General features: G+C 41.4%; 1 protein-coding gene across 2 annotated transcripts in view; it reads left to right on the top strand.

The window, feature by feature from the left end:
* NIN (ninein) overlaps window positions 1-19,149 on the top strand; it is a 62,218-nt gene extending 43,069 nt beyond the window's left edge. The window contains exons 19-30 of one of the 2 annotated variants that reach the window (XM_030451723.1): window positions 559-628; window positions 1,576-1,791; window positions 2,396-2,509; window positions 3,932-4,054; window positions 4,616-4,729; window positions 5,442-5,588; window positions 7,369-7,548; window positions 8,090-8,239; window positions 8,751-8,849; window positions 12,097-12,282; window positions 17,880-17,993; window positions 18,803-19,149. In XM_030451723.1, coding sequence (XP_030307583.1) covers window positions 559-628; window positions 1,576-1,791; window positions 2,396-2,509; window positions 3,932-4,054; window positions 4,616-4,729; window positions 5,442-5,588; window positions 7,369-7,548; window positions 8,090-8,239; window positions 8,751-8,849; window positions 12,097-12,282; window positions 17,880-17,993; window positions 18,803-19,012 — 1,723 coding nt within the window. In that variant the 3' untranslated portion in view covers window positions 19,013-19,149. Of the gene's footprint in view, window positions 1-558; window positions 629-1,575; window positions 1,792-2,395; window positions 2,510-3,931; window positions 4,055-4,615; window positions 4,730-5,441; window positions 5,589-7,368; window positions 7,549-8,089; window positions 8,240-8,750; window positions 8,850-12,096; window positions 12,283-15,612; window positions 15,726-17,879; window positions 17,994-18,802 lie in introns of those variants that run through there. The other variant, XM_030451724.1, reaches the window with a different exon arrangement.
* Window positions 19,150-22,671: the final 3,522 nt, after the last annotated feature.

A 22,671-nucleotide genomic window follows, 5' to 3' on the forward strand; every position in this document is an offset into this window, starting at 1 on the left:
GCACGTTGGTTACATCCCTTGGCTAAAAGCTCCTTCACGTGTGAGATGTTCTATAAACTCTGAGATGCTTATTTCCTGGTGCCCTTAGAAACTCAGCTCCTTGACACTCTATTCCCTGTCTTTTTCACCTCCCCCAGCGTGTGTCCTGCTCATTCCTAGAGCCAAAGCTGGGGCTGAACTGTGGGAGTTCAGTTGACTTGAAACACATCCAAACACAGGACCTGCTTAGGAGGTGACTTGATGCAATTCTTGCTTCAGCAAAGCCCTTGCTTCTTGGGCTGGGGGAGCCTTAGAAATGGCAGGAAAGAGAGAATTTCAGAGATTTGGTCCTTTGCAAGTAGATATCCAGGATCTATCATCACCCTGGGAGCATTCTTCCCTTCTGGAAAAGGAATTGCATGTGGTACCTTGAGGAGCACTTGCCAAGCCTGTGGAAAACAGTGATGCCAAGTGATAAATGAATGTCCAGAATTACCATTTCTGGTGGTGTCAGAACCCAGCCTGTTCTTGTAGGTGTGTGTATTACCAGTGCTGAATGAGCTTTTGCATTTTCCTTAGGCAAAAGATAGAGGCTGTGAGAAAGGAGAAGGTGGCTGTCCAGAAGATGGTTGACAATCTAAAAAAGCAGGTAAATGACTGAGCCCATAACCTCCCCTGTGGAAAAGCTGTTCCTCAGATGGTTGCAGAGGCTGTAGAAAATCCCCATTATACACAGTTAAGCTTTTTGATAATCCCAGTGAGTCTTTGGGATTTTTATGAGGCTTGTTTGACCTGATCAAAAGACAACTGCAACACTCCTGTAACTGTCTAGCTTATAGAGCACTTTCCACAGTCAGCTTGTAAAGTTTATTAACTAGAAATACAAAGTTAAAGATCTTTGCTTTGTAGTCTTTGTGGGTAAAGCTTTGCAGTAGCCCATGGGAAAGAGAGGTTACATGACTCAGCCTCTACTTATTTCCCAGCTTGCTGGGTTTAGGAATGCTGCCAGCTGTGACTCTTTGCTCCTATTCTTGAGACTGCTGCTACTTTTATTTTAAGGGTGGATTTGTTATGCCATGTTGCAAAATAGCTCTTGTACCTCTTAGGATTGCTCAGTAGAATTTTACTTGCTCAGAATTCTCTACTAGCTCACCAGCACAGCCCTCAAAATACCCAGCTGCTTGGCAAAGGGGAGGAGGAAAAGGGTGGTGAGCCAGATGACTGGGGCAGTAACTGAAATAATTGAGGCCAATTATGAGAAATTAGCAGTTTGTGAGGCTGACCATGCATGCAGCAGGCAATCAGGAGGATTCCTGTTCTGAAATGCTTGATTTGGCCTCAAATCAGGGCATGGAGCAAGCTCAATATGCTTTAATAAAGCAAGCTGTGCTCCTGGGGTCATGAGTGGTACAGGGAGTACAGCTAAGTGCTGTGTCCCACTGCTCCAAGTCACTGTTTTTGTGCTGGTGTTGTCTTGGCTGAGCCACTGGACTGGAGTGACACTTGTCAGATAGTTGAGCATCTTAATAGAAAGGAAAATGGTTTGAAAATCTGCTCCCCACTGTGGAAATAACTGATATTGCTGTCCCAATGCAGGTAGCAGATCTGAAGACCAGAAATCAGCAGCTGGACTCTGAAAATACAGAACTTAGCCAGAGGAACTCCAAAAATCAAGCAGATGTGCAGGATCTTAACCAACAGTTGGCAAGGGTGCTCAAGCAAAAGGAAAGGGAAGCAGGAAAGTGTACCCTGGAAGAGTGGGAAAAGGAGAGGCTGGTGCTGAAAGAGGAACTGGAGAACTCCAAAGTAAAGGTACAGGATGACAGATGACACTGTCTCTAATGGTGTGAAACACCTGAACTTGGTGTTAGGAACAAGTTGTGTCCCCTGAGGGCAGTGGCACAATGGCACAGGGTGCCCAGGGAGGGGGTTGAGGTCTCATCCCTGGAGATATTCAAGGTGAGGCTTGAGGAGGCTCTGAGCAACCTGATCTAGATGAGGGTGTCCCTGATACTGCAGGGGGTTGGACTGGGGGACCTGCAGAGGGCCCTGACAACCCCAATTATTCCATGATTCTGTGAGCTTCTAGAAATGCAGAGATGCTATGGAATTAAAATCCCTTTCTCAAGCTTCTCAAGGTCTTTCAAAGCTGAAAGTACCTGATGCAAATGTACATGGATGCAGCAGTGGAGGTGGGAGGAAAGCATGGCAGCAGCCAAAAGCAGGGAGGTGGAAGAGTAGAGATTTGTCTTGAAAATGGAGCTTACTGATGTGTAATATTTACCTGCATTTTCCACTCTGCCTGTTCTGTTCAGGCCAGTCCCATCCCAGCTCTGCCTGTGCAGCATCCTCTGCTTAACCTTTCTTATTCCACCTGTCTCCTAAGTTGAATTCTGAGCCTTTTTACTTTCTGCAGTCATCAAATATGGTGTCTTCCTTGGAGATGCAGCTGTCAGAAATGAAGGTTCAAGCTCATCTACTGCAGCAGGAGAACCACATCCTCAAGCAGGAGCTTGAGAAGACAAAGGAGGTATGGTATCAGCTAATGCCAGCTGTCTCTTAATGTGCCTGAGCTGGAAATAATTAATTTCTTTTAGAAAAAGGCTGTAACAGTCAGGGAATAGAAATCCTCTTGAAATAGTCTCCAGGTACAATGCACAATTGTTCAAGGAAGGTTGGTTCTGCTTAGTGTTTGCCAAAAAAGTCTTCCAGAGTAATGGATCTACAAAGAATCCCAGACTGCCAGGTGGGAAGGGCCCCCAGGGCCCCTCTGCTCCAACCCTTCTCATCTTCTTGTTTCTCTGAGATGTCTCAGCACCCCCTGGAGCTGAGACTTCCAACTTTCCAGAGTGGGGGAATCCACCCCTTCCCCTGGGAGACCATTCCAAGCTCTGACTGTCCTCATGGGGAAACATTTTCCTCTGGTGTCCAATGGGAATCTGCCCAGGAGCAACTTGTGCCCATTGCCCCTTGTCTTGTCCATGGGACTCCTTGTCCATAGGGAGTCTCCAGCTGCTCTGGACCCCCCTTGAAGTCCTGGATCATGGGCAGGAGGTCTCCCCTCAGCCTTCTCTTCTCCAGGCTGAACAGACCCAGTTTTCTCAGCCTCAGAACAAAAAGACTTTGATAATGAAGTCTAATCAACAACTAGAGAGGGGTTTTCTACTTCATGAAGATGGGACAGGCAGGGGAAATGTTTTCCTGTGTAACTGGTGATACCCATATAGCTCCATTTCAAGACTGGTCTCTCCCAGCATCTCTCCTTGGAGAGAATTCCCATTGTTTAACACCCCCTGGTGACTCTGACATCTCACAACTTCTGATAATTTCCTGGAGGGCTTGGTTATTGCCTGTATAACCATAGTTCAATTGGCTATATAAATATATGCTAATAAACACAGAATGAATGCTACAAATGAGTTAGCTCCCCTGATTAGGGCTCCACAAAGTAATTTTCTTTACAGTGTGAAGCAGTCATTTGATGCACCCAATGCTCAGGGTAGATAATGGTCTTAAAAAGCAAAAGCAGATGAGGCCTATTCAGTACAGAGTGGATTGTGGCTTGAGTGTAATTAAAGACAGAAGATTGAGTGAGCAAAGACTAAAGGAGAAGGGAGAGAATTAAGATAAAGCCCTGTGTCAAATGGGAAAAGGATCAGAAGTCAGCAGTGCAGCATTTTTTTCCCCCTTTCACAAAAGAGGCAGAGAAAGACCAACCCTGGAGCAAATCAGGGGACCACAGGGCAATTCAGAATCCTTCACACTGCTGTTGCAGGAAGGATGCTCTGGATCCCATGAACCATACTCAGATGGTCATGGATACCAAACTGGAGTCTGCTGCTCTCTCTTCCCACTCTGGACTGGGATACTGGGCCCAGAGAAGTGAAAAGCTTTGCATGGGAAATTCTGAACCAGCACAGCAATCCAACTGTGAAGGGTTTGTTTTCCACAGCTGCCCAGATGTCCTGATCTCTCTGACCTTCAAAACGAGGTGTCAAGCTTAATTACTAAGAATGAAAAGCTGCAGAAAGAAAAAGAAGCCCTGAGTGAGGAATTAAACAGATGTATTGATAAGGTAAGAAAGAACTGTACAGCCATGCCACTACCTACATGCTGTAACAAGCTGTTAAAATTCTTATCTCATTACCTCTATCCCCCTAACCTGTAAAAACTACTTTGGATTATTTTTTTCTTACCTTCAAGCCAGATAAAGGCTTAATTGCCACTGCCTTCTTAAAAATTATTACTATTATTTCTAGCTGGCCTTAAAGAGAAAGCTTAAATTCTAGAGTGCAGCTTTACTGTAATTTGATTATGTAGAAAATTCCAAACATTGCAAGGAGCAGAAGCCTGGATATAAATATTGCAGCAGGACAAGGAAGACAGTGTTCTGAACTTCTATTGCAGCTCTAACATATTGTAACTCTGAACTGGAGCACTGTGGCTGATGTGCACACTATAAATAATGCTCCTGTTGTGTGGAGATTTGGGCTGGGAGCTGAGGGGTTTGGGGTTTTTTTTTCTCTCCTGTGTTTTCTTTGCATAGCTGTAGCTCCCTGTAGCTTAATTCTCAAAGTCAAATTGAGTTAAAGAAAATCCTGAATGAGTCAGGCTTACAGATGTAATCTTATTTCAGGTAGCCAAAGTAAGCTGCTTAGAGAATGCAGTTGCCAGCTTGAAGCAGGAACAGGAGTCCTGGGAACAGCAGAGTCAGACACTGAAAACACAGCTCACTGTTGCACAAGAAAAGGTATAATAATGATTTTCTTCAAAGTCAAGGTCAAAAGCCTTTTTATGCTCTCTTGTAGTGCTTTTTTCCCCACAAAAAAACCAGCCCTCTTCTAATATGTGCAAAGATGCCATGGAGCTGAGAATGGCTGCTTTGGGCTTTCAAAAGGATGTTCTTAAAGGACAAGAGGAAACTTGTTAAATGCTTCTTTTTCCCCAAGAATAAGCTATGCTGCTTGGCATCTGCAGCCAAGTTCCTTTTGCCAGTTCATTCTGCCCACTTATTCCTAACCCAGTGCAGATGCTGCTCTGTGTTGCTCCCTGCTCTGCTGGCAGTGGCTCAGCCCTCCCCAGGCAGGGAGGGCAATAAAAGGCTCTCTGCTTTCCTGAGTACACTTGAGGTTTCTTGCTGGCCAAAGGGCTGCCAGGAAGAATAAATAATTCAAGCAAAATCTTCTCTTCCCAGCATATGACAAGAAATATTTGGGGCTGGAAGCTGTGCAATGCAGGGTGGTGGCTGTGTCCCAAGTGGGTGGCTGCTGGAACAGAAAGGCAGAAAGTGATTTAGCATTTTTTTTCTTTTCTGATGGAAAGAGTGAAGAATCTGTAACTCTTTCCATCAGATCCTACGTGTGTCAGGTGTGCTATGTGGTAGATAACACATCCTAACACACCAAGGTCACAAAGAAATCTTGGTCCAGCAAATCCCAAGCTGTGTTCCTGCTCGTTCACAGGTTCAGAGCCTGGATGAAACGCTGCAAAACTCCAACCTGCAAATGGCTCGCCTCAAATCAGACCTAAGGGGGACCCAAGAGGAGAAGGAAACCCTTAAACAAGAAGTGATGTCTTTGCACAAGCAGCTGCAGAATGCCAATGAAAAGGTGATTAACCTGGGCTGCCTCCAAGTCAGTCAGCTTTGCACTCCAGGGACAGGAGCTGCTGCTTTTCTGTCACCTGCTGCCCTGGCCAGTTTATTTCTTTGAGGTTGGCTTGTCACCTAAAAGGACACAAATAGGGCTGCAGGGTTGGGCTAGCAGATTTTGAGTTGTTGATTAAAAAAAAAATAAATTAAAAAGTGAAGGCCAATGGCATCCTGGGCTGGCTCAGGAACAGCGTGGCCAGCAGGTCCAGGGAAGGGATTCTGCCCCTGTGCTCAGCCCTGGGGAGGCCACAGCTTGAGTCCTGTGTCCAGTTCTGGGCCCCTCAGCTCAGGAAGGAGATTGAGGTGCTGGAGCAGGTCCAGAGAAGAGCAAGGAGGCTGTGAAGGGATCCAGCAGAATTGCTGTGAGGAAGGGCTGAGGGAGCTGGGGGTGTTGAGGCTGGAGAAGAGGAGGCTCAGGGGAGACCTCATCACTCTCTCCAACTCCCTGAAAGGAGGTTGGAGCCAGGGGGGGGTTGGGCTCTGCTCCCAGGCAACTCTCAGCAAGACAAGAGGGCAGGGTCTCAAGTTGTGCCAGGGGAGGTTTAGGTTGGAGATGAGAAAGAATTTCTTTCTGGAGAGGGTGATCAGGCATTGGAATGGGCTGCCCAGGGAAGTAGTGGATTCTCCGTGTCTGGAGATATTTCCAAAGAGCCTGGATGTGGCACTGAGTGCCATGGGCTGGGAACCACGGGGGGAGTGGATCAAGGGTTGGACTTGATGATCTCTGAGGTCCCTTCCAACCCAGCCAGTTCTGTGATTCTATGAAAGCTAATAATTAAAAAAAAGAAGTTGAAATGAAGTGGGTACAAAGAAGCCTGACTTAAATGATGTTTTCTGTATTTAGCAGTTTTCCATTTTAAAATAGTATTTTAGTTAACTCTAATAGTAATTAGTCTTGTCACTGTATATAATGTCTGGATTTTAAGCTTATTTTTAAAAGACTTATTTTAAGTTTTGAGCAGGGCAGTCAATTATCAGTGCGTTCTTCCCAGAAAGAAATCTTTTGCAAAAAAAAACCCTAAAAAAACTAAGACAAAACCAACCCAAACAAACAACAACAACAAAACCAAAGCAAAAAACCACTCTAAAATCTGTGGGCAGTGGATGAATTTACACATCTCAAAGCTATGAGTTTCTTAACAATCAAAGTAGAAATGAAGTAGGGGGGTCTAATTTTGAGTCAAAACTTCTTTCTGAAAGACACAAAAATGAATCATTTTCTGTGATGAGGATCTGTAGCTGAAGGAGGTTGTAGAGAGCAGCCTTGGGATGGGTGTTATGAATCCAGTTAGTAATTTGGCTTGTTTGCCATGTAATTAAGGAATATTTTATGTCCACATGGAAAAAAAGAGGCAATTTCAGAATGGTACAACAGGAGCTAAATTACAGCTATTACTGAATAAAATATAATACTGAGTTCTGTTATTTGCTTGATGAGGCTGTGAAATGGAGCACAAATTGCTTTTTAGTGGTGTTGAACCCCATGCACTCCTCTCAGCCATCCTGGGGCACAGCCATTATCTGTGATTTTAGCAGAGGGGAACCACTTTGGATTTGCCCAGTGATTAGCATGTTGGGTTTCTTACTGGAAAACTGTGTGAGCTGGGAGGAAAAGAGGGGGGAATCCTGCAACTTCAGAGTCTGCAGTGACTTGAAAACCTCTATAAAACCCACCTGAAGGGAGAAAATGTCTGCTTCTTTGTTTTAAGGCCTAACCCTGCAATTCTGTCTGTCTTAAGAATCGGGTTCTGGAAGGGGCTGTGCCTCCCTCAGGGCTGCAGGACCAACAGAGGCATCTCCACTGGGATCAACTGGAGCAACTGGCCAAAGAGGAGCAGCAGCTGCTCAGGCAGGAGAATGAGAGGCTGCAGAGAGAAGTCCAGAGCACTCAGACAGACCTGATTCACTCCAGGGAGAAGGTAACCTCAGCAAGTTGATGGATCCCTGTGGATCCCAGATGGATCCCTGTGTGCTAGGCAGAGCTTAGGGATTCTTGTTCTGCAGTAAGAGAGGAGGGGAGAGTTGGTGGTTAGTTTTGAACAGAAATATTTGCAGAAAGATTGCACCAAGGAATGGTTTTCCTTTATATCTGCATAGAGTGTGCACTCATGCTTCAAACAGCTTTTATTTTAAAAGAAACTCCTGCTTACTCTTGTCTAAGATTCTGCTCTGACTTTCAGATAAGATTCTTCAAATGTATTTATTGATTTATTTTCATCAAAACCTCTGAGCATATTTCATGTCCTTGACCATTCTGAGCATTTTCCGTGTCCAGTTTCTTGGCTCACAGTAGGCAGATTATGGGTAGGAGGAAGAGAAAGACCTTTTGTTGCTTACAACTGAAATCTGCTATGAGTTCAAAATCAATCAGCACTCAGTATTTCAGGTGAAGTAGATGCCATTTGATTTTTGAATGGTCTGGAATGTCTTTCCACATCTGTTCATCTCTGGTCTCTTTAGATCCGACAGCTGGAATCCACTGTCCTTTCCCTGAAGCACCAAAAGCATCAAAGCCAGTCAGGTGTCATCAAAGCCATGGAGCAAGAGAAATTAAGCTTTAAGAGAGAGTGTGAACAGCTTCAAAAGGAGTTGTCATCTGCAAACAGGAAGGTTAGTTTTAAATGGTAAAGTCATGACTCAGCTTGGCATCTCTGAGAGCTAACGTGGGGAAGCTGTGATTTTCTTTTACTCTGAGCTTTGTGCTCTTTATCTCTTATAAATTCCTGTCCCAAGGAGCTGCCTGTCTGATGCTTCTGCATCAGAGGGTTGGAGGTGTTTACCAAGGTGCTGCAGGACTTCTAGTCCAGTGGCAGAACATGGGAACCATAAACAAAACCCAGCCTGCACTCAAGTGCTCCTCAATACACAGCATTTCTACCACTCCTAGATTAAAACTCAGCTGCCTGACCTGTTCTTTGCAGCTGGTGTCAGAGGTGCTGTATAACATTCTCCTAGACATCACTTGCAGCAAAGCATTACACTAGTCCAAATATTTAATGCCTTTTAATGTTGATTTGTCTTGCTGTGCAGTGATTTGTGATTGCAGATTGAAAGGAGGAAAAAAAAAAACATAAAATAAGAAACTACAGTCTTTCTAAGGGAATTTCTTGTCTTTCATTAGATCAGTCAGATGAATTCTCTTGAACGTGAACTGGAAACCAGCTCAGAAAATGAAGGGCTGAGAAAGAAGCAGGTGAAACTGGATGATCAGTTAATGGAGGTACTTGTCATTAAGTGTTGACTGTACTGAACAGTGTGGGGCTTTATTGCTATCTCACTCGATCTGTGAATTTAAAAACAACTTCTGTGTGTGTAGAAACAGGGGAAACTAACTGAAACTTGAAGAGTTAATCTCCCCTAATGCCAAGCCTCATCTCTCATGAGCAAGATGTTGGTGTGACAAACACCCTTCTCTGAAGCATGTTGCAGGTTACCATGAAAAAGATATATAAGATATTAAATAGCAGAGAGGTTTGGTTTTGTGCTTGAGGCAAGGCTCTTTCTTCCTAAAACAGGTAACCTGAAATGTCCTAATATTTGTGTAATGCTGCTCTTAACATAGAAACCTGTTCTTACTTACTGTGGGACTATTTTGCTGGATTTAAGCCTTACTCTCTTATCAAGATCTTGATAATATATTAATTTACACACCTTGCCATTAGTCTAAAGGCAGGAGTGAAAACTTCAGTTGAGATTCTTCCAAAGCCTGCTGGATGTTTGTTCAGTACTGCTGGATGTCAGGAAAACTGCATCATTCCCAGGTGTGTCCTCTTACAGGAACAGGCAAGGAACAACCCCTTTAAGGTCAGGGTAGGACCTCTGAGCTGTGTCCCAGCAGTCTTGCCTAGACTTTATGTTCTGAATTTAAGCTCAAAACAGAACATTAAAGAAAAGCAAACCACAATTTTGACTTGTTTGGCTAATCAAAGCATCTACTGGATGAGGCTTTTACAGCACTTGATTTAAGGACTTCATGTTTGTCATCAAATGGGAAACATGTTACGCTGAATATTCTGTGTAATTAGCTGTAAAACTGTAAAAACTTGATGAGAAAAGATAAGATATTAACAGGTTACTTAAAGACTGTTTATATATCTTGTACTTCTATTTATATAGTCTTAATTAAGCTCTGGGAAAATTCCAAACACTGTTAGACCCTGTGGTATAAACATCAAGCATTGTGTTTTCTCCTAAAATATGTGTTTCAAACATGCAGTTACTCCTGATAACATTTTCCCAGCAGGTGTGTGTGACATGCACTTAGAGCTTTATGACTTCTAACTTTCTCTTTTGTGCCTGTTCTCCTTTTGTTCATGGCTAACCTGTCTAGAACTCTGTGGTTGGAACTAGCAGAGAAGGGTGCAGTTCTCTTTCTGAAATAGTGTGTGAAGGTAGAGCAACCATTTTCAATGTACTTACCACAGCATGGAGAAAAACATTTCTTTATTTTCTGGATTTATGGTTTTGTTTTTTTTTTTTTTTTAAATTTAATTCCATGCACCTTTTAAGTAAAGAAGCCACTATTCATTTTCATGTGAAATTTTTCCTTTGACAGCTGCACCACTGCTTTGTGATCAGGATATCATGCAGGTTGATTCTGTAGGCTAAAAATTTGCAGCCTTCTGAGGCACTGCCATAAAAAAATGAGAGAAAAAAACCAATTCCATTCAAAAGAATGAAACTGAATGTAAAATGAAAAGTGGCTCAGCCCTTTCCTTCTCACCCATTGACTGTGAGGCTTGAAAGTTTGCATATTTACCTCAGATAGCTGCATGCTTTTTTCACCAGAATGTGAAATGTTTCCTTAATACAAACTGATCTTAGTGCCTTCACTAGTAGTTTAGCAAATTCATTTTTTTCCCACTTTTTCCACAGATAAATACAGCAAAACCATCTTGTTTTCATTAGCCTTCCAACTGGTATTTGTAAGGCTGTGAACATTAACTGTTTCTTCAGCTCTTTCATCAGATATTTGTGCTTCCCACCCTTGCAGAAACCCCTAAACAAATTCCATCAAAACTCCTTATTTTTACTGTTTATATTGTCAATAAAAGAACAGCTCCTTTACAGACAACTTGACTCAAAGGAACCTCCTGATAGCTTAGAAAACCACAATAAAGTTGTAAAATACTTGCAGGTTTTCTGTTTACCTGGGCCAGCAGAGCTGCAGAGAAGAGCTGCATCACTAAGAAAAATGCTGAGAGTTATTTACATTATAGATGAACTCAGTAACTGGAATAAGATCATGAGTTGAGGCTTTAATCCTACCACTTATGACAGGAGAATTAAAATGACTAACAATCCCTTATGCCTTTTCTTAAGGGAACAGATGAATAGTTTTGAGAAAACAGGTGGAGATGTAGTCAACTGAACTTCATGTGCAGAAAGTATTAATCTTATGCAAATTGGAGCTGCAAATCAACTAACTGAAACATCAGGGGGGTTTATTGTACAGTCCTGGTCTCTTTTAAGTACTAAAACCCATTACAGTTGTGATCTAGCCTTACCTAGGTTTCAGTTTGGTCTAGAAAAAGGCTATAAATGGTCTCATGAAACAATCTGAGCTCTTAATGTGTCCTTTTTTCTTTTTTTTAATGTGAAAGCAAGGCTTAAATTTGGAATTAAAGTACTTTAGATTACTACATGCATCCATATCTCAAGGTACACTTTTTTTTAATGGATACTCAGGAGGTCTCCAGACTTGCTATCAAGCCCTGCATGTGGCATGACTTGAACTGACAATTATAAAGGGTTTGTTTAAACTCCTGCAGTTGGTAGTAAACATAAAGATGAGATTCTAAATACTGAGTTCTGGATGTAATATAGCAGCTGGTATCAAATTACTGTAGTCCTCATACAATACATTGAAAATTTCTGTTGATTTTGAGAGTTCTCTCTCCAATTTCTCCTTATCTCTCCATTCTAACTTAAAGAAATCATAAATAATTAAAGATAAGAGTCATAGAATGGCCAGGGTTGGAAGGGACCTTAAAGATCATCTAGTTCCAACCCTCCTGCATGTGCAGGGACACCTTTCACTTCACAGAACTATCAGAAAACTTCAGCTTGCCTCATGCTGGTGCTTTCATTTGCAAGTGGGTGCTATTTTTAGAAGAGCTGAGATGAAGGTTGAAATTAAAAAGGACTTAAATTCACCACAGGCCCATTTAACTTTTGGATTAAAGGATTTCATTAGACATTCAGTGAGTTGACAATTCAGGCCTGATATTATGAACCCAAGCTCAGATTTCTGTAGTGTCCCAACCTGCACATCAAGATGCCTCATTTTTTTTTTAATTTTTTTTTCAAGGGGAAGGGAAAATCCATCAATTTGTGATGTGTCATCTGTTTTTCTGAGTTCAAGCTTCTTTCTCTTGTGTACAAACAATTGTTTGAGCCAAACCTGATGCCTTAGGGGATGTTTAAAAGACGTGGTGCTCCCTGCTGATGGGTGCTGTGCTTTGCAGATGCTCCACTCCAGCAGCAGTGTGATGCTTAGGCAGTCCCCACACCCCCGGGAGCTCCAGCAGCAAGGTTGTGCTGTGGTGCCCAAGGAACAGTTCCTGCAGCTCCAACACCAGCTCCTACAAGCAGAGAGGAGGAGTCAACGTCTTCAGGAAGAACTGGAAAGCTCTGAAACAAACATGCAACAGGTAAAGGTCTCCCTACTCTGCAGGTTACAAGGGTGTCTGGTTGGTTTTCTGGGTTTTTAGTTGGGTTTGGGGTTGGTTTTTGGTTTGTTTTTGGTGTTTTTTTTCCAGTTCTGATGAGATCCATTCTCTGTTTATGCCAGTTCAAAAATTAAAATGAAAAATAATCCCATCAAAGATATGGACAAAACCTTTGTAACTCTGTTAAGCATATTTAGCTTGAGCCATGGCTTAATTCTGAAGGCCTCTTAATCTTCTTGAAATAAACCCCACTCCTGTCCCCATTCAACTGGCTTTTCTCCTTCTGATCAAGGTGCAATAAATGTTTATTTATGGGTTTTGGTTTTTTTTGCCTAATGTCCATGTCTGGGAGCACTGTTTCAAACCCCACACTACACCCTGCATTGCACAGGCACATCACACACTGAACAGCCCTTTGGGCTGTTGCTGTCAGCTGGAGCTCTGCCAGCTGCAAGAAAGCAGAGAACATTAATGTAGTGAGACAGGACCAGGTGCCCTGAGTTATTGATGAGTGGGTGTGGGTTCACCTGTGTCTGGCCTCCCTCCTGAGCATGTGCAGGAGCAGGGGGCCAAGAAGAGAGCAGCTGACACCCACAGAGAGAGCTCTCACTCTTCAGTGAGGATGGAGAAGCCCACAGCTCGAGGAGCCCCAGGAGCAGGCAAGAAGAGGTAGATCCCAAGGCCTCAGGAACAGCCCTAGGACATCGTCCAGGAATGGGCTAAACCCTGAGGCCTCAGGAGCAGCCCTAGGAGCAAGAAGGGCTCCTCCCACTACAATTAATTAATTCTTTTTATAAGGTCAGCCCATCTTCATTATTTGACCATAAGACAAAACCTAGTTTGGAGAACTTTATTACAGTCATTCCATAGAAACTCCAGTGTTGGCATGAGGAAAAAAAAAAAAAATCTTATGTCAAAGAAGATTACATCCACTGCACACATCAGGCCTGAGATATATTTAGTGGTGTTTTGCTTTTTAACATGTCAAATTGGACTGTAAGCAATAGGTAGAAAAAGTTTACATTGCCCAGAGAAAAGTCAGCTTGGGGAGCAGGCTTACCAAATGACTTTGCTTCAGAAAGTCACCAAATCTTTAAAGCTTTGGCTCAAGCCATTGGTGTGAAAATAATAATATAACTTAAGATAAAGGTCTAAATAATTTCAGTTAAAATATAAACACTCTTAGCAGGGAAAAAAAAAAAAAAAAAGCCAATAAAATCCTTTCCATTTTAAAGTCAGATTGCAGTTTCTCTTTTAAAATAAAATAAAAAAGAGCAAGACTCAGAAATCTCTGTTAACAGAGTATTTTGAGAAAAAATATTATTGAGAGTATATGTAGTAACAGTTTCTAAACCTTCCAGAACTTGGGAGTAAGAAGTCTTTTTAAAGGAAAGCATAACATCTAAAATTTCCCCCCAGCAAAAAAAAAAACTTAAGAGCAATAATAACAGAGTAGAAGTCAATCAGTTGTAGGTTCTCTGCCTTGGAAGTGCATTACTACAGGCTAAAGGGCTTGGTCACACATGACAGAAATAGGGCATGCAGTTTAATCTTGAAATCAATAAAAGCCATATTGCAGCAGGACCATCTGCAAGTGGCTGTGCTGTGTCTTGCATTAGGAGTGATGACTTTGTAGTTTTGCTTCTGAAAGCCTGAGGAACAATTTAAAAAGCAGTCCTATGAACTTGTAGTTCTGCAGATAAATCACTTCCATGTTCCCTGTAAAAGCTTTTACTCTGGAAGGCAGCAGGAATTTAAAAAGACTTTCAGAAAGGCTTTGCAGATATTTTCTGTCAATGCACTTAATGCACTTAATTCTTCTTTTTTTTTTATTGTTGTTTTGTGCTTTTTGGGGTTTTTTTCCTTAAAGTGAATGGATATTCTGGTTTATAGTTTCTCCTACAAATATTTTTTTCATGAGCTGTGCTATATTACTTTTAAAATCACTATTTAACATATACATTCTGCAACTATAAACAAAGCCAAATTTAAGTTTATCTCAACTCTGACATTTCTGTAAGCACACCTTGCTTTAGTTCTCAGTGTTGATTTTTCTTCATCATCCTGGTTTCTAGGGTTAACACTTAGTTGAGCTTATGTCCATTTTAATGTCCCCTTTAGCATCTTGAAACATTGCATCCTAATCCCTCTTCATCATCTTTCCACCAGTGAGTACAATGCCAGGTTATCTCCATGCTTTCTGTGTAAATTTAATCACTTAGTTTTGCTGCTGCTTTGCACTTTGCAGCTCTCTTAGATCCTTGAGTCCTTTGTGTGATGAGGTATCCAAGGTTATTCCCCTCCTTTTTGGAATTATTTGATGTTCCTCATGCTTTGCAGTTGTCATTGCTTTTGGATTTCTGGCTAGCTGGTGGTCTGTGGGCATTTATTTTAGAGTCAGTCTTTGAGCTACTGCCCTCCAAAACTGTAAATGTTCAAATTTCATGAAGTTAATAACTCCTGAGCCTTTTTTATTGTGTTACCCTGGCTGGGCTCTCCTAAATTCTCAACAATTTTGTGCCTTTTGCTGTGATGAGTACAGCAGCACAGCAGCAATCACTGCCCTTGTTCTCATACTCCTTGCTCAACAGATTTGGCAACCTGTTAATGACCCAATCTTTTCTTAAGTTCTCTTAAAACCTCTCCTGAACCAATATTTTTGTCCTGGGTGCTTAAGAGTTGCTCAACTTCCCCTTTCTTCAGCTCTTTTATTTCAAAATTCAAATCACCTCCAACCCCCAGTTTGCTCACCTGCCTGAGGAAAAGCCTTTAGGCTTTAGGTTTAGGCCTAAGGTTTAGCCTTTGCCATTAGGTTTAAAACAGCAATTCAAATGAGTGCTTTCAGAGGAGGCCAGCTGGAGCACATTCTGCACACATCTGTGACATTTTATGTATAGAAATCTATATATACAAGTGGGCAGAATTATTTATATATATATGAAAAGGCAGCTAATTTCCTCCAAGAAACTCAGCTGCTTGCCTAATTGCAGTTAATCACAGCCACAGATCTTTTTAAATCCCTCACAACCATGGATGAGCCTTCTGAAGAGTCTTTGCCCCTTAGAAAGTGCTTCCTGAGCACCTCCCCAGCTGCTGATGTTGGGATTTAGGGGCACAGGAGATGTGATGCTCTGCATGTTTCCTTTCAACCTGTGTGGGTTTGTTTTGGGTTTGGTTTTTCTTTGACTTTTTGGTTGTCTTGCCTTGCTTGCTTCGCTTGTGTTTGGTGGTTTGCTTTAAGTAAAGAATACATTTTGGAAAAGAAAAATCTGGATATCAGGGTGAAGTATCCCACTTGCCTTCTTTCTCTAGGCCTTGCTACCGGAGCAGAGAGCAGTGCATGCAGATTCCTACCGGAGGATCGGGCACCTCTGACAGCTTGGCTGCTTTGGGTCTCATTCCTTACCATGACAAACACACACAAACACACAAACTGGCATAAGCTGAGAAACTTGAGGATCCTAATTATTTTCTGCTTTTTTTTTTTTTTTAATAAATAAGGAAAACAAAGCAAAACACACAAAAAAAGTCTTCACAGTGTTATTTTCCTATTTATTCACCCTGAAGTTGTTTTGTGGAAGTTCAGAGGGTGACTTATTTTTTTTTTTTAAAGTTGTTACAAATGGTTTTTATTTATGTTATTTAAAACGTGGGGCTGGTCAATGTGGAAAGAGACTATTTTTCTCAGATGGTACTAATTTTATATGAGATTTGAAGAAAATCTGGGGTATTTATACTGCATTTTTGTATAAGATGTATAAACTTTTTAACAGGGAAAGATGACTTTTTTTGATGTACATGAAAAATAAATTGTTTTTTTTAAACATAATGTCTCCTGTCTTAATAGTTCCAGCTTTATGAACAAGAAGTAACTAATTTTAGACAAAATATTTGTCTTTGATACTGAGGAGTGTCACATCAGGACTTCTGGGAAAGATTTGTAATCAGGGAGGTCGTTAAATAAATATTAAATTAAATTAAATAAATATTCAGATTCTATTCAGATGTTCCTACACATTTAAGGAAAGAATGGACATGGTAGGTGGGCATATTCTACTGCTGTGGCTGTAAAGGAGGAAGGCAGTGCCAAGAAAGGGGAAATTATTAATACTTGTTTCTCAGATAACACTCCTTAGTGGTTTTTCTTTTGTCTCACATGATTAAACAAGATTATTAATACTTTTAGAAGTCAGCAAACCACTTCTTTAAGGCCTATGATTTTGTAATTGGGAGCTCTAAACCATTTTAGCTGTTTGTTTTCAAAGATCTTTTTGCTTTTTCCTTCTAATGCTTGAGCTGGCTGCTCCCATTACACATGAAATAATATGAAGTTAGACAGAATATTCTCAATTCAACTTGAAACCAAAAAACAGGGATCCAAAGGTCTTGAGCCCACTATAATTCTTCGTTTCCACTACTGACTCAAGACTCCTGTAACCAATATGAAGTGTAATAGCCAGCCATGGTTTGAATTCCAATCAAATTACACAAGATGCTGAACAAAACTTGGCTAGAAAGCCTCCTGCACTTTGTTTCACAAGGCAAATGCTCACATAAGGAGTTTCTGGTGTTAAAATAAATAAAATGTTGAGTGGGGCTTTAGTCTATCCCCTGGGGGGATCTTTCTGCAGTGGTTTAGATGAGCAGCCACCTACCTGAAACAGTCCTTGAGCTTTTCATTTATCCTCTGCCACATGTCTGAAGGTACTTTGGGTTTGGAGGTATTTTATTTTGGAGAGAAAGGTTTTGGAGAGAGAAACCTTGCTTTCTCAAGGTTTAAGGTTCTTCAGTGACTTCCTGGGGAAAAAGAAAAAAAAAGTAACAAGCTAGCATAAAAATAAAGAATTTCTTTCCCTGCAGCCCATCTTGGAATTTCCCAAACACAAACCAACTTGCTTGTAGTTCCTGGTGTTTCTGATTTATTTGGGAATATTTCCCTCGTGGTGTAACTGGCACTCTCAGGACACTGAGTCTCTCTCTTTAGTTAGGCTGTTGCTTCACTGAAGAAAATGTGCAAAAGCATTTTAGTGTTACTGTTTGGGAACTACAAGTGATCATCAGCAGTTCATCTAAGGGGGAAAAAAAGTGAAAAACCAAGTTTGGGATAATATCATGCTGCTTTTTAAGGATATTGATTAGTTTCAAGGGGTCTTTGGTGTGGGAGAGTTTACAGTCAAACTAAGATGCCCTTGTGGCTTCACCTTGGGTTTTTTTACTAAAACTGTTAAGATTTGGATTGGTATTTTTTGTTTTTCACATTCAACAGAAACATGGCAGCACCTAAGGACAAGAAAAGGAAACTATCCAGCTCTGACTGTCAAGACAGAACTTAGAGTTTGGTCTCAGTTTTTCTTAGATCTGGTTATTTCAAGCTTAACTTAATCTTGGAAAACTAGTTGAGTGCAGTGAGTGTCCTTGAAGTGTTGCCATAACATTTTGCTTCCATGGATGGTTTGTTAATTTAGTCAACTTTGTAAAACAGACTCACATGTGGAGTACCAGCTCTTCTCTGAGGCATAAACTGAAGGAGAATGGGGAAGTTTTTGTTGACTGATTCTCACCTAACTGTTGCTTTCCAGGGGGGTCATGAGCAGCTTCTAAAAATGATGGAAGAACGGATGGTGGATGTGGAGCAGAAACTGAGACTTGTGAAGAGGCTTCTCCAAGATAAAGTAAATCAGCTGAAAGAACAAGTAAGAATTCTTCTCCTCCTCCTCCTATCATCCCTGGTTTTTCCTGTAAACAACTAAGTGCCAAGCCCCATTTTTTCCTTAGGCTAAAGTAACAAAGGTGCTTTTCTTGATCTGTTCATGCTTCTGAGCTAAAGTACAGCATATGTGCCCAGAAATTCCTAAATCTCCAAACTGGGAACAGAGTCACCACTTGTTAATTTCCTACTAGTTATGCACTTCTTGGTATGCTGGGGCACTTGAAGTCAGGAAACAAACATCAAATTCCAGCCAAGTATCTTAACTGGAAAAGCTGCTTAGAAAAGGAGGAAAAAGAATTCCCTGAAGAGTACAGACAGGATTCCTCTGGGATTATGGGTTCCTCTGCACCCAGGCTAAAGAAGCTCCACTGTCACAGGGTCTCCTGCTCTTTTTTTTTGGCTGTTCCCCAAAAGCATGCAAGACAAAGCTGCTCTCCCCAGTTTGATAAGAGGAGCTGATTCTGGGGGATCACTGGGTGCTTGAGGATCCTCTTGTGCACTAGGCTGATCCTTAGAGTGTGGCTGCCATAAAGCAGTGCTCCTCTGACAAGACTCATTTGCAGCCCTCTATCATCTGCCTTAACCTCCTGACAAAGTCTTTCCAGTTTCAAAATAATCTGTAAAGACTCCAAAACCACCCAGGAAAATAAGATGAATGGGGGAGTTTTCTTAGCTTGGTATTTAAGTAACAATAAACACCTTCACCTGCTTTCCCAGCACCACTCTTGCTTTTAGTTATTTTCTTTCCTCATTTCTCATTTGCTGAGTAATGATCTTCTCTTCACAATTCAGCTCTCCAAGAACACCAAGGCAGATGCAATGGTCAAGGATCTCTATGTTGAGAATGCACAGCTGCTGAAAGCTTTGGAGATGACAGAGCAGAGGCAGAAAACTGCTGAAAGGAAAAATTATCTGCTAGAAGAAAAAATTGCCAACCTCAACAGAATAGTGAAGAACCTGGCATCCCCAGTGTTTAATTCTGCATCTGAGATAAGGTCATAGCAAAGCCATTGACTCTGCCACAGTCCCATGCACTTTACTGAAATGTTACTATTTCAGCTTTTCACTGTGTTGCCTTTTTGTAGGGATGAATTTTAGTGAACAGAAGGCTCCAAGGAGAGGACAGAGCTGAATCCCAAACCAGACACTTCCAAAAGAAAGGTTTTGTTTATTTGCAAGATGGTTTCCTGCCCAATTTTGTCCCTTATGTAAAAACAAATGTATTTTTCTAGGCTGACTTATTTTCAATACTTTGGTGTTTATTTCTAAATCCTGAATTTACTGGATCAGTTCTTCCCATCTAGACCAAAGCCAAGGTCTAATGCAAACATCCATGATGGAATCCAAAACTTGAAAATATTTTTTGGTTTTCTAGAATACTTCCCTGTTTTAATACTGACAGATGAGTCTTCAACACTGGCAGTAGAATTGCTGCTGAAAGCCAAGCTTTGCTGATACAGCCTGAGTGGTTCTGGTGGGTTCTATAAAGCAATGCACCACACACCTTATGCAGCAGGTTATTCCTCAGGGCTGTTTCTCTGCAGAACCCAGGAAAAAAAATATAAAAAAAGTCAAAGTTTTCTTGCAAATATGTAAGACTACTGCCTCCAGCTAGGTGTGACAGTGTTTCACCTGAAGAAATTTCCCAGGTAGCAAATAAAGATGAGCAAATATTTATAAGATGTGTTGCCAGACAACTGGAAAAATCGTGGAGGCCTTGGGTTTTATTTCTGTATGTGGAAATAAGTAACATATATAAAGGAAGAGTCACTAAACAGAAGTGTGTTTAGGTCATTTGGAGATTCAGTAAAGCAGTGGAGGTTGTTTAATAAACAACTGGCAGAGGAATGAAGAAGGGGGACTTGAGGAATTTCTTCAGTGAAATCCTGTCACACTTACTTGGAAACATGAACCTTTGCCATGAATGCAGTGTTCATCTTGACCTGAGGGGTAATTTTAGGAAGATCTGTCTTCTGGGGTAGGTCCTAGTAGAGAATATAAGTGTTTAATTAATTGGGAAGAAACATATTCAGTGGGAATATGAAGAACTCAGGGAATTCCAGCCTCAGTTAGCTTCCTTCCATGCTAAAAATGTGGATAATAATGTCAATAGGTGAAGATAAATGCAGGAAAAAGCAGAATAAACCAAATTGTATTGGGATGAGGGTTACCTGAGGGCTCCCAGACCAAGGTGTAGAAGTGTTGTGGTCACCAAGGTTTGTAAGGAGAGGCAACACCTCTCATTTTCTCAAGTGATGAGGCTGGGGAAATAATGTTTTTTGCAACACCTTCAAGACTGGGTTGGGTCTGAAGCAGCTGAGAAGGAGAGTACATGCTCAGATACCTGTGTAAAACTGATCACTGAGGATAGCCTAAACCCCTACAACTTCCTTAGCTCCATCTGAGCAGTAAAACACTTGTGAACTGTGTAAATAAAACTGGTGCAAGGGGGCACACTGGCAATACTTGAAACTGGACCTCTTGTCAGTATGCCCTGAGAATGCAGGGGAAGAGGGTGAGATGTTTTGTCTCTGAGACCACTAAGGAGGTGACAATTCTGACACCAGTTGTAATGAGCCAAAATTTGCCCAGAAACTGGGATAACACTGCCCACAATGAGCACTTGGCTGCAGGGAATCCTGTCCATATCCATGAGGTTACCTCCCAGGTGGAGGGTTGAGGGACTGACCAGGACACGCAGGGTATGTCCTCTCCTTCTCCTTCACCTTTCTCCTTCTCCTTTCTCCTTCTCCTTTCTCCTTCTCCTTTATCCTTCTCCTTTATCCTTCTCCTTTATCCTTCTCTCCTTCTCCTTCTCCTTCACCTTTCTCCTTCTCCTTTCTCCTTCTCCTTTATCCTTCTCTCCTTCTCCTTCTCCTTTCTCCTTCACCTTTCTCTTTCTCCTTTCTCCTTTCTCCTTTCTCTTTCTCTTTCTCCTTTCTCCTTCTCCTTTCTCCTTTCTCCTTTCTCCTTCTCCTTTCTCCTTCTCCTTCTTCTCCTCTGTGGCTTTATGCTGGCAATGTAGTGGAAACAAAAATCCAGTCATGGAAGAAAACCTCAGAATATCAACAAAGTCCTCAAAAATCCTGTGCCCCTCTGCTGGCTGTTTCTCTTAAGTCATCTCAAATGGAAGGGTTTGCATATCCTGTTTTTCCCAAGAGGCAAAAACTTCTTCACAGGTTTGAATGTTGTCCAATTGACAAAGTTTGGTAAATTGACCTAAACCTGCATTGACCTAAAATTGGAGCTTTCCTGTAAAAAAACTGAAGTAGGGAAATCTCCTGTCTTTCAGTGTTACTCAGTAAGTGGCATCAGTTATACCAAACCCAGGTGCCAGGGCTGCATGTTAGCAACATACCCTAAAACCTGTGCTAGAGAAATCAGCAAAATGCTTCCAGAAAATCATGTGTGTGAGGTTCAGAGCTGTAGTTTAGAAAAATATGAGTAGCTTGCAAGCTTTAACACTGCTTCATATCTTGGCCTAGGTTTAGTTTTAATGCTCACTCTGTGACCAAAGTCTGAACAGAGAACAGAGGGAATGAGCACTGAAACTATCATGGAATTAATGTTTTATTGTCCAGTTTTAGAGACTAAACTACTTAAGCAGTTCTTTTATTCTCCTGGTAGTCCCTAGGGTTTTATAAACCAAGCATTTCTAGGGCACAGTACTAAAAAGGGAGCTCAGATGTTGGAAAAGAAGGAAGAAAAGGGACTTGGCTTCTCCTTTTCTCACCCTATCCCACCTTTTCTATCACTGCACTTCAGAAACCTCAGCACAGGGGAGAGGAGGAGGAGAAGGAGGAAACTTTTCAGGCAAAACTTTGATTTCATCAGAATAATCGTATGAATTAATTCTCAGAAGTGCCTTTTATTAATTACATATTCTAGAGTGCACATTTTGTACTGTACTGTTCTCATTGCTACGGGACAATTCGGGATCAATCCCTTCCCAAAAAGGAGGGAACACAGAGAAGTGGTCACAAAACTGGCTCAGTGTTATAGCTCAGAAGACAAGCAGCTGGTTTTCCAAAGTCCAAGCTACTGAAAATAAGCATTAAAAGAGAGAAATGATGCAGCACGAGTGGCTGCTTGTGCATAAATGTTTCCTATGCAGTGCAGGCATTTTAAAGATACCAAAGTATTTAATGGCATTGCACCAGTCAAAAGCCACTGAATTTTTAGTCCTTGTTTGTACAACAGGGCTTGACAGGAAGATATTGACTACTTTATCACTAGAAGGTGGTGGAAATGGTTTAAACTTCTTAATGAACCACTGTGAAAATAAAGGCATATGGATACCTGGGGATGGGAGCTTTAGGAGAGACCCCGAGTAGAATTCATGTGTTCTAAAGTCACACTGTTGAAGTCCTACTTGTCAATACAGAATTATTTAAAAGGACATTTTGTCACACCAACTGCTACTTCAAGTCCAAGGAAAAATGAATTCTCTGCATTCTGATTAAAAAAAAAATTAAAGGATTGTAAGATAATTGATTTTAGCCAGATTATATGTAATGTAGAGCAGGGGACAGTCTGGATCAATCAAAAGTAAAATCTTTTGGTTTATTTTCAGCAAATGCCATTGCTGTCTCTCAGGTTTTCCTCAATTCACCTGTAAAAGTCTCCTGTTTGGTGTCAAATGCTGACATTTCATGACAAAT

This window comes from Calypte anna, chromosome 5A (assembly GCF_003957555.1).
Source record: "Calypte anna isolate BGI_N300 chromosome 5A, bCalAnn1_v1.p, whole genome shotgun sequence".
Lineage (NCBI taxonomy): Eukaryota > Metazoa > Chordata > Aves > Apodiformes > Trochilidae > Calypte > Calypte anna.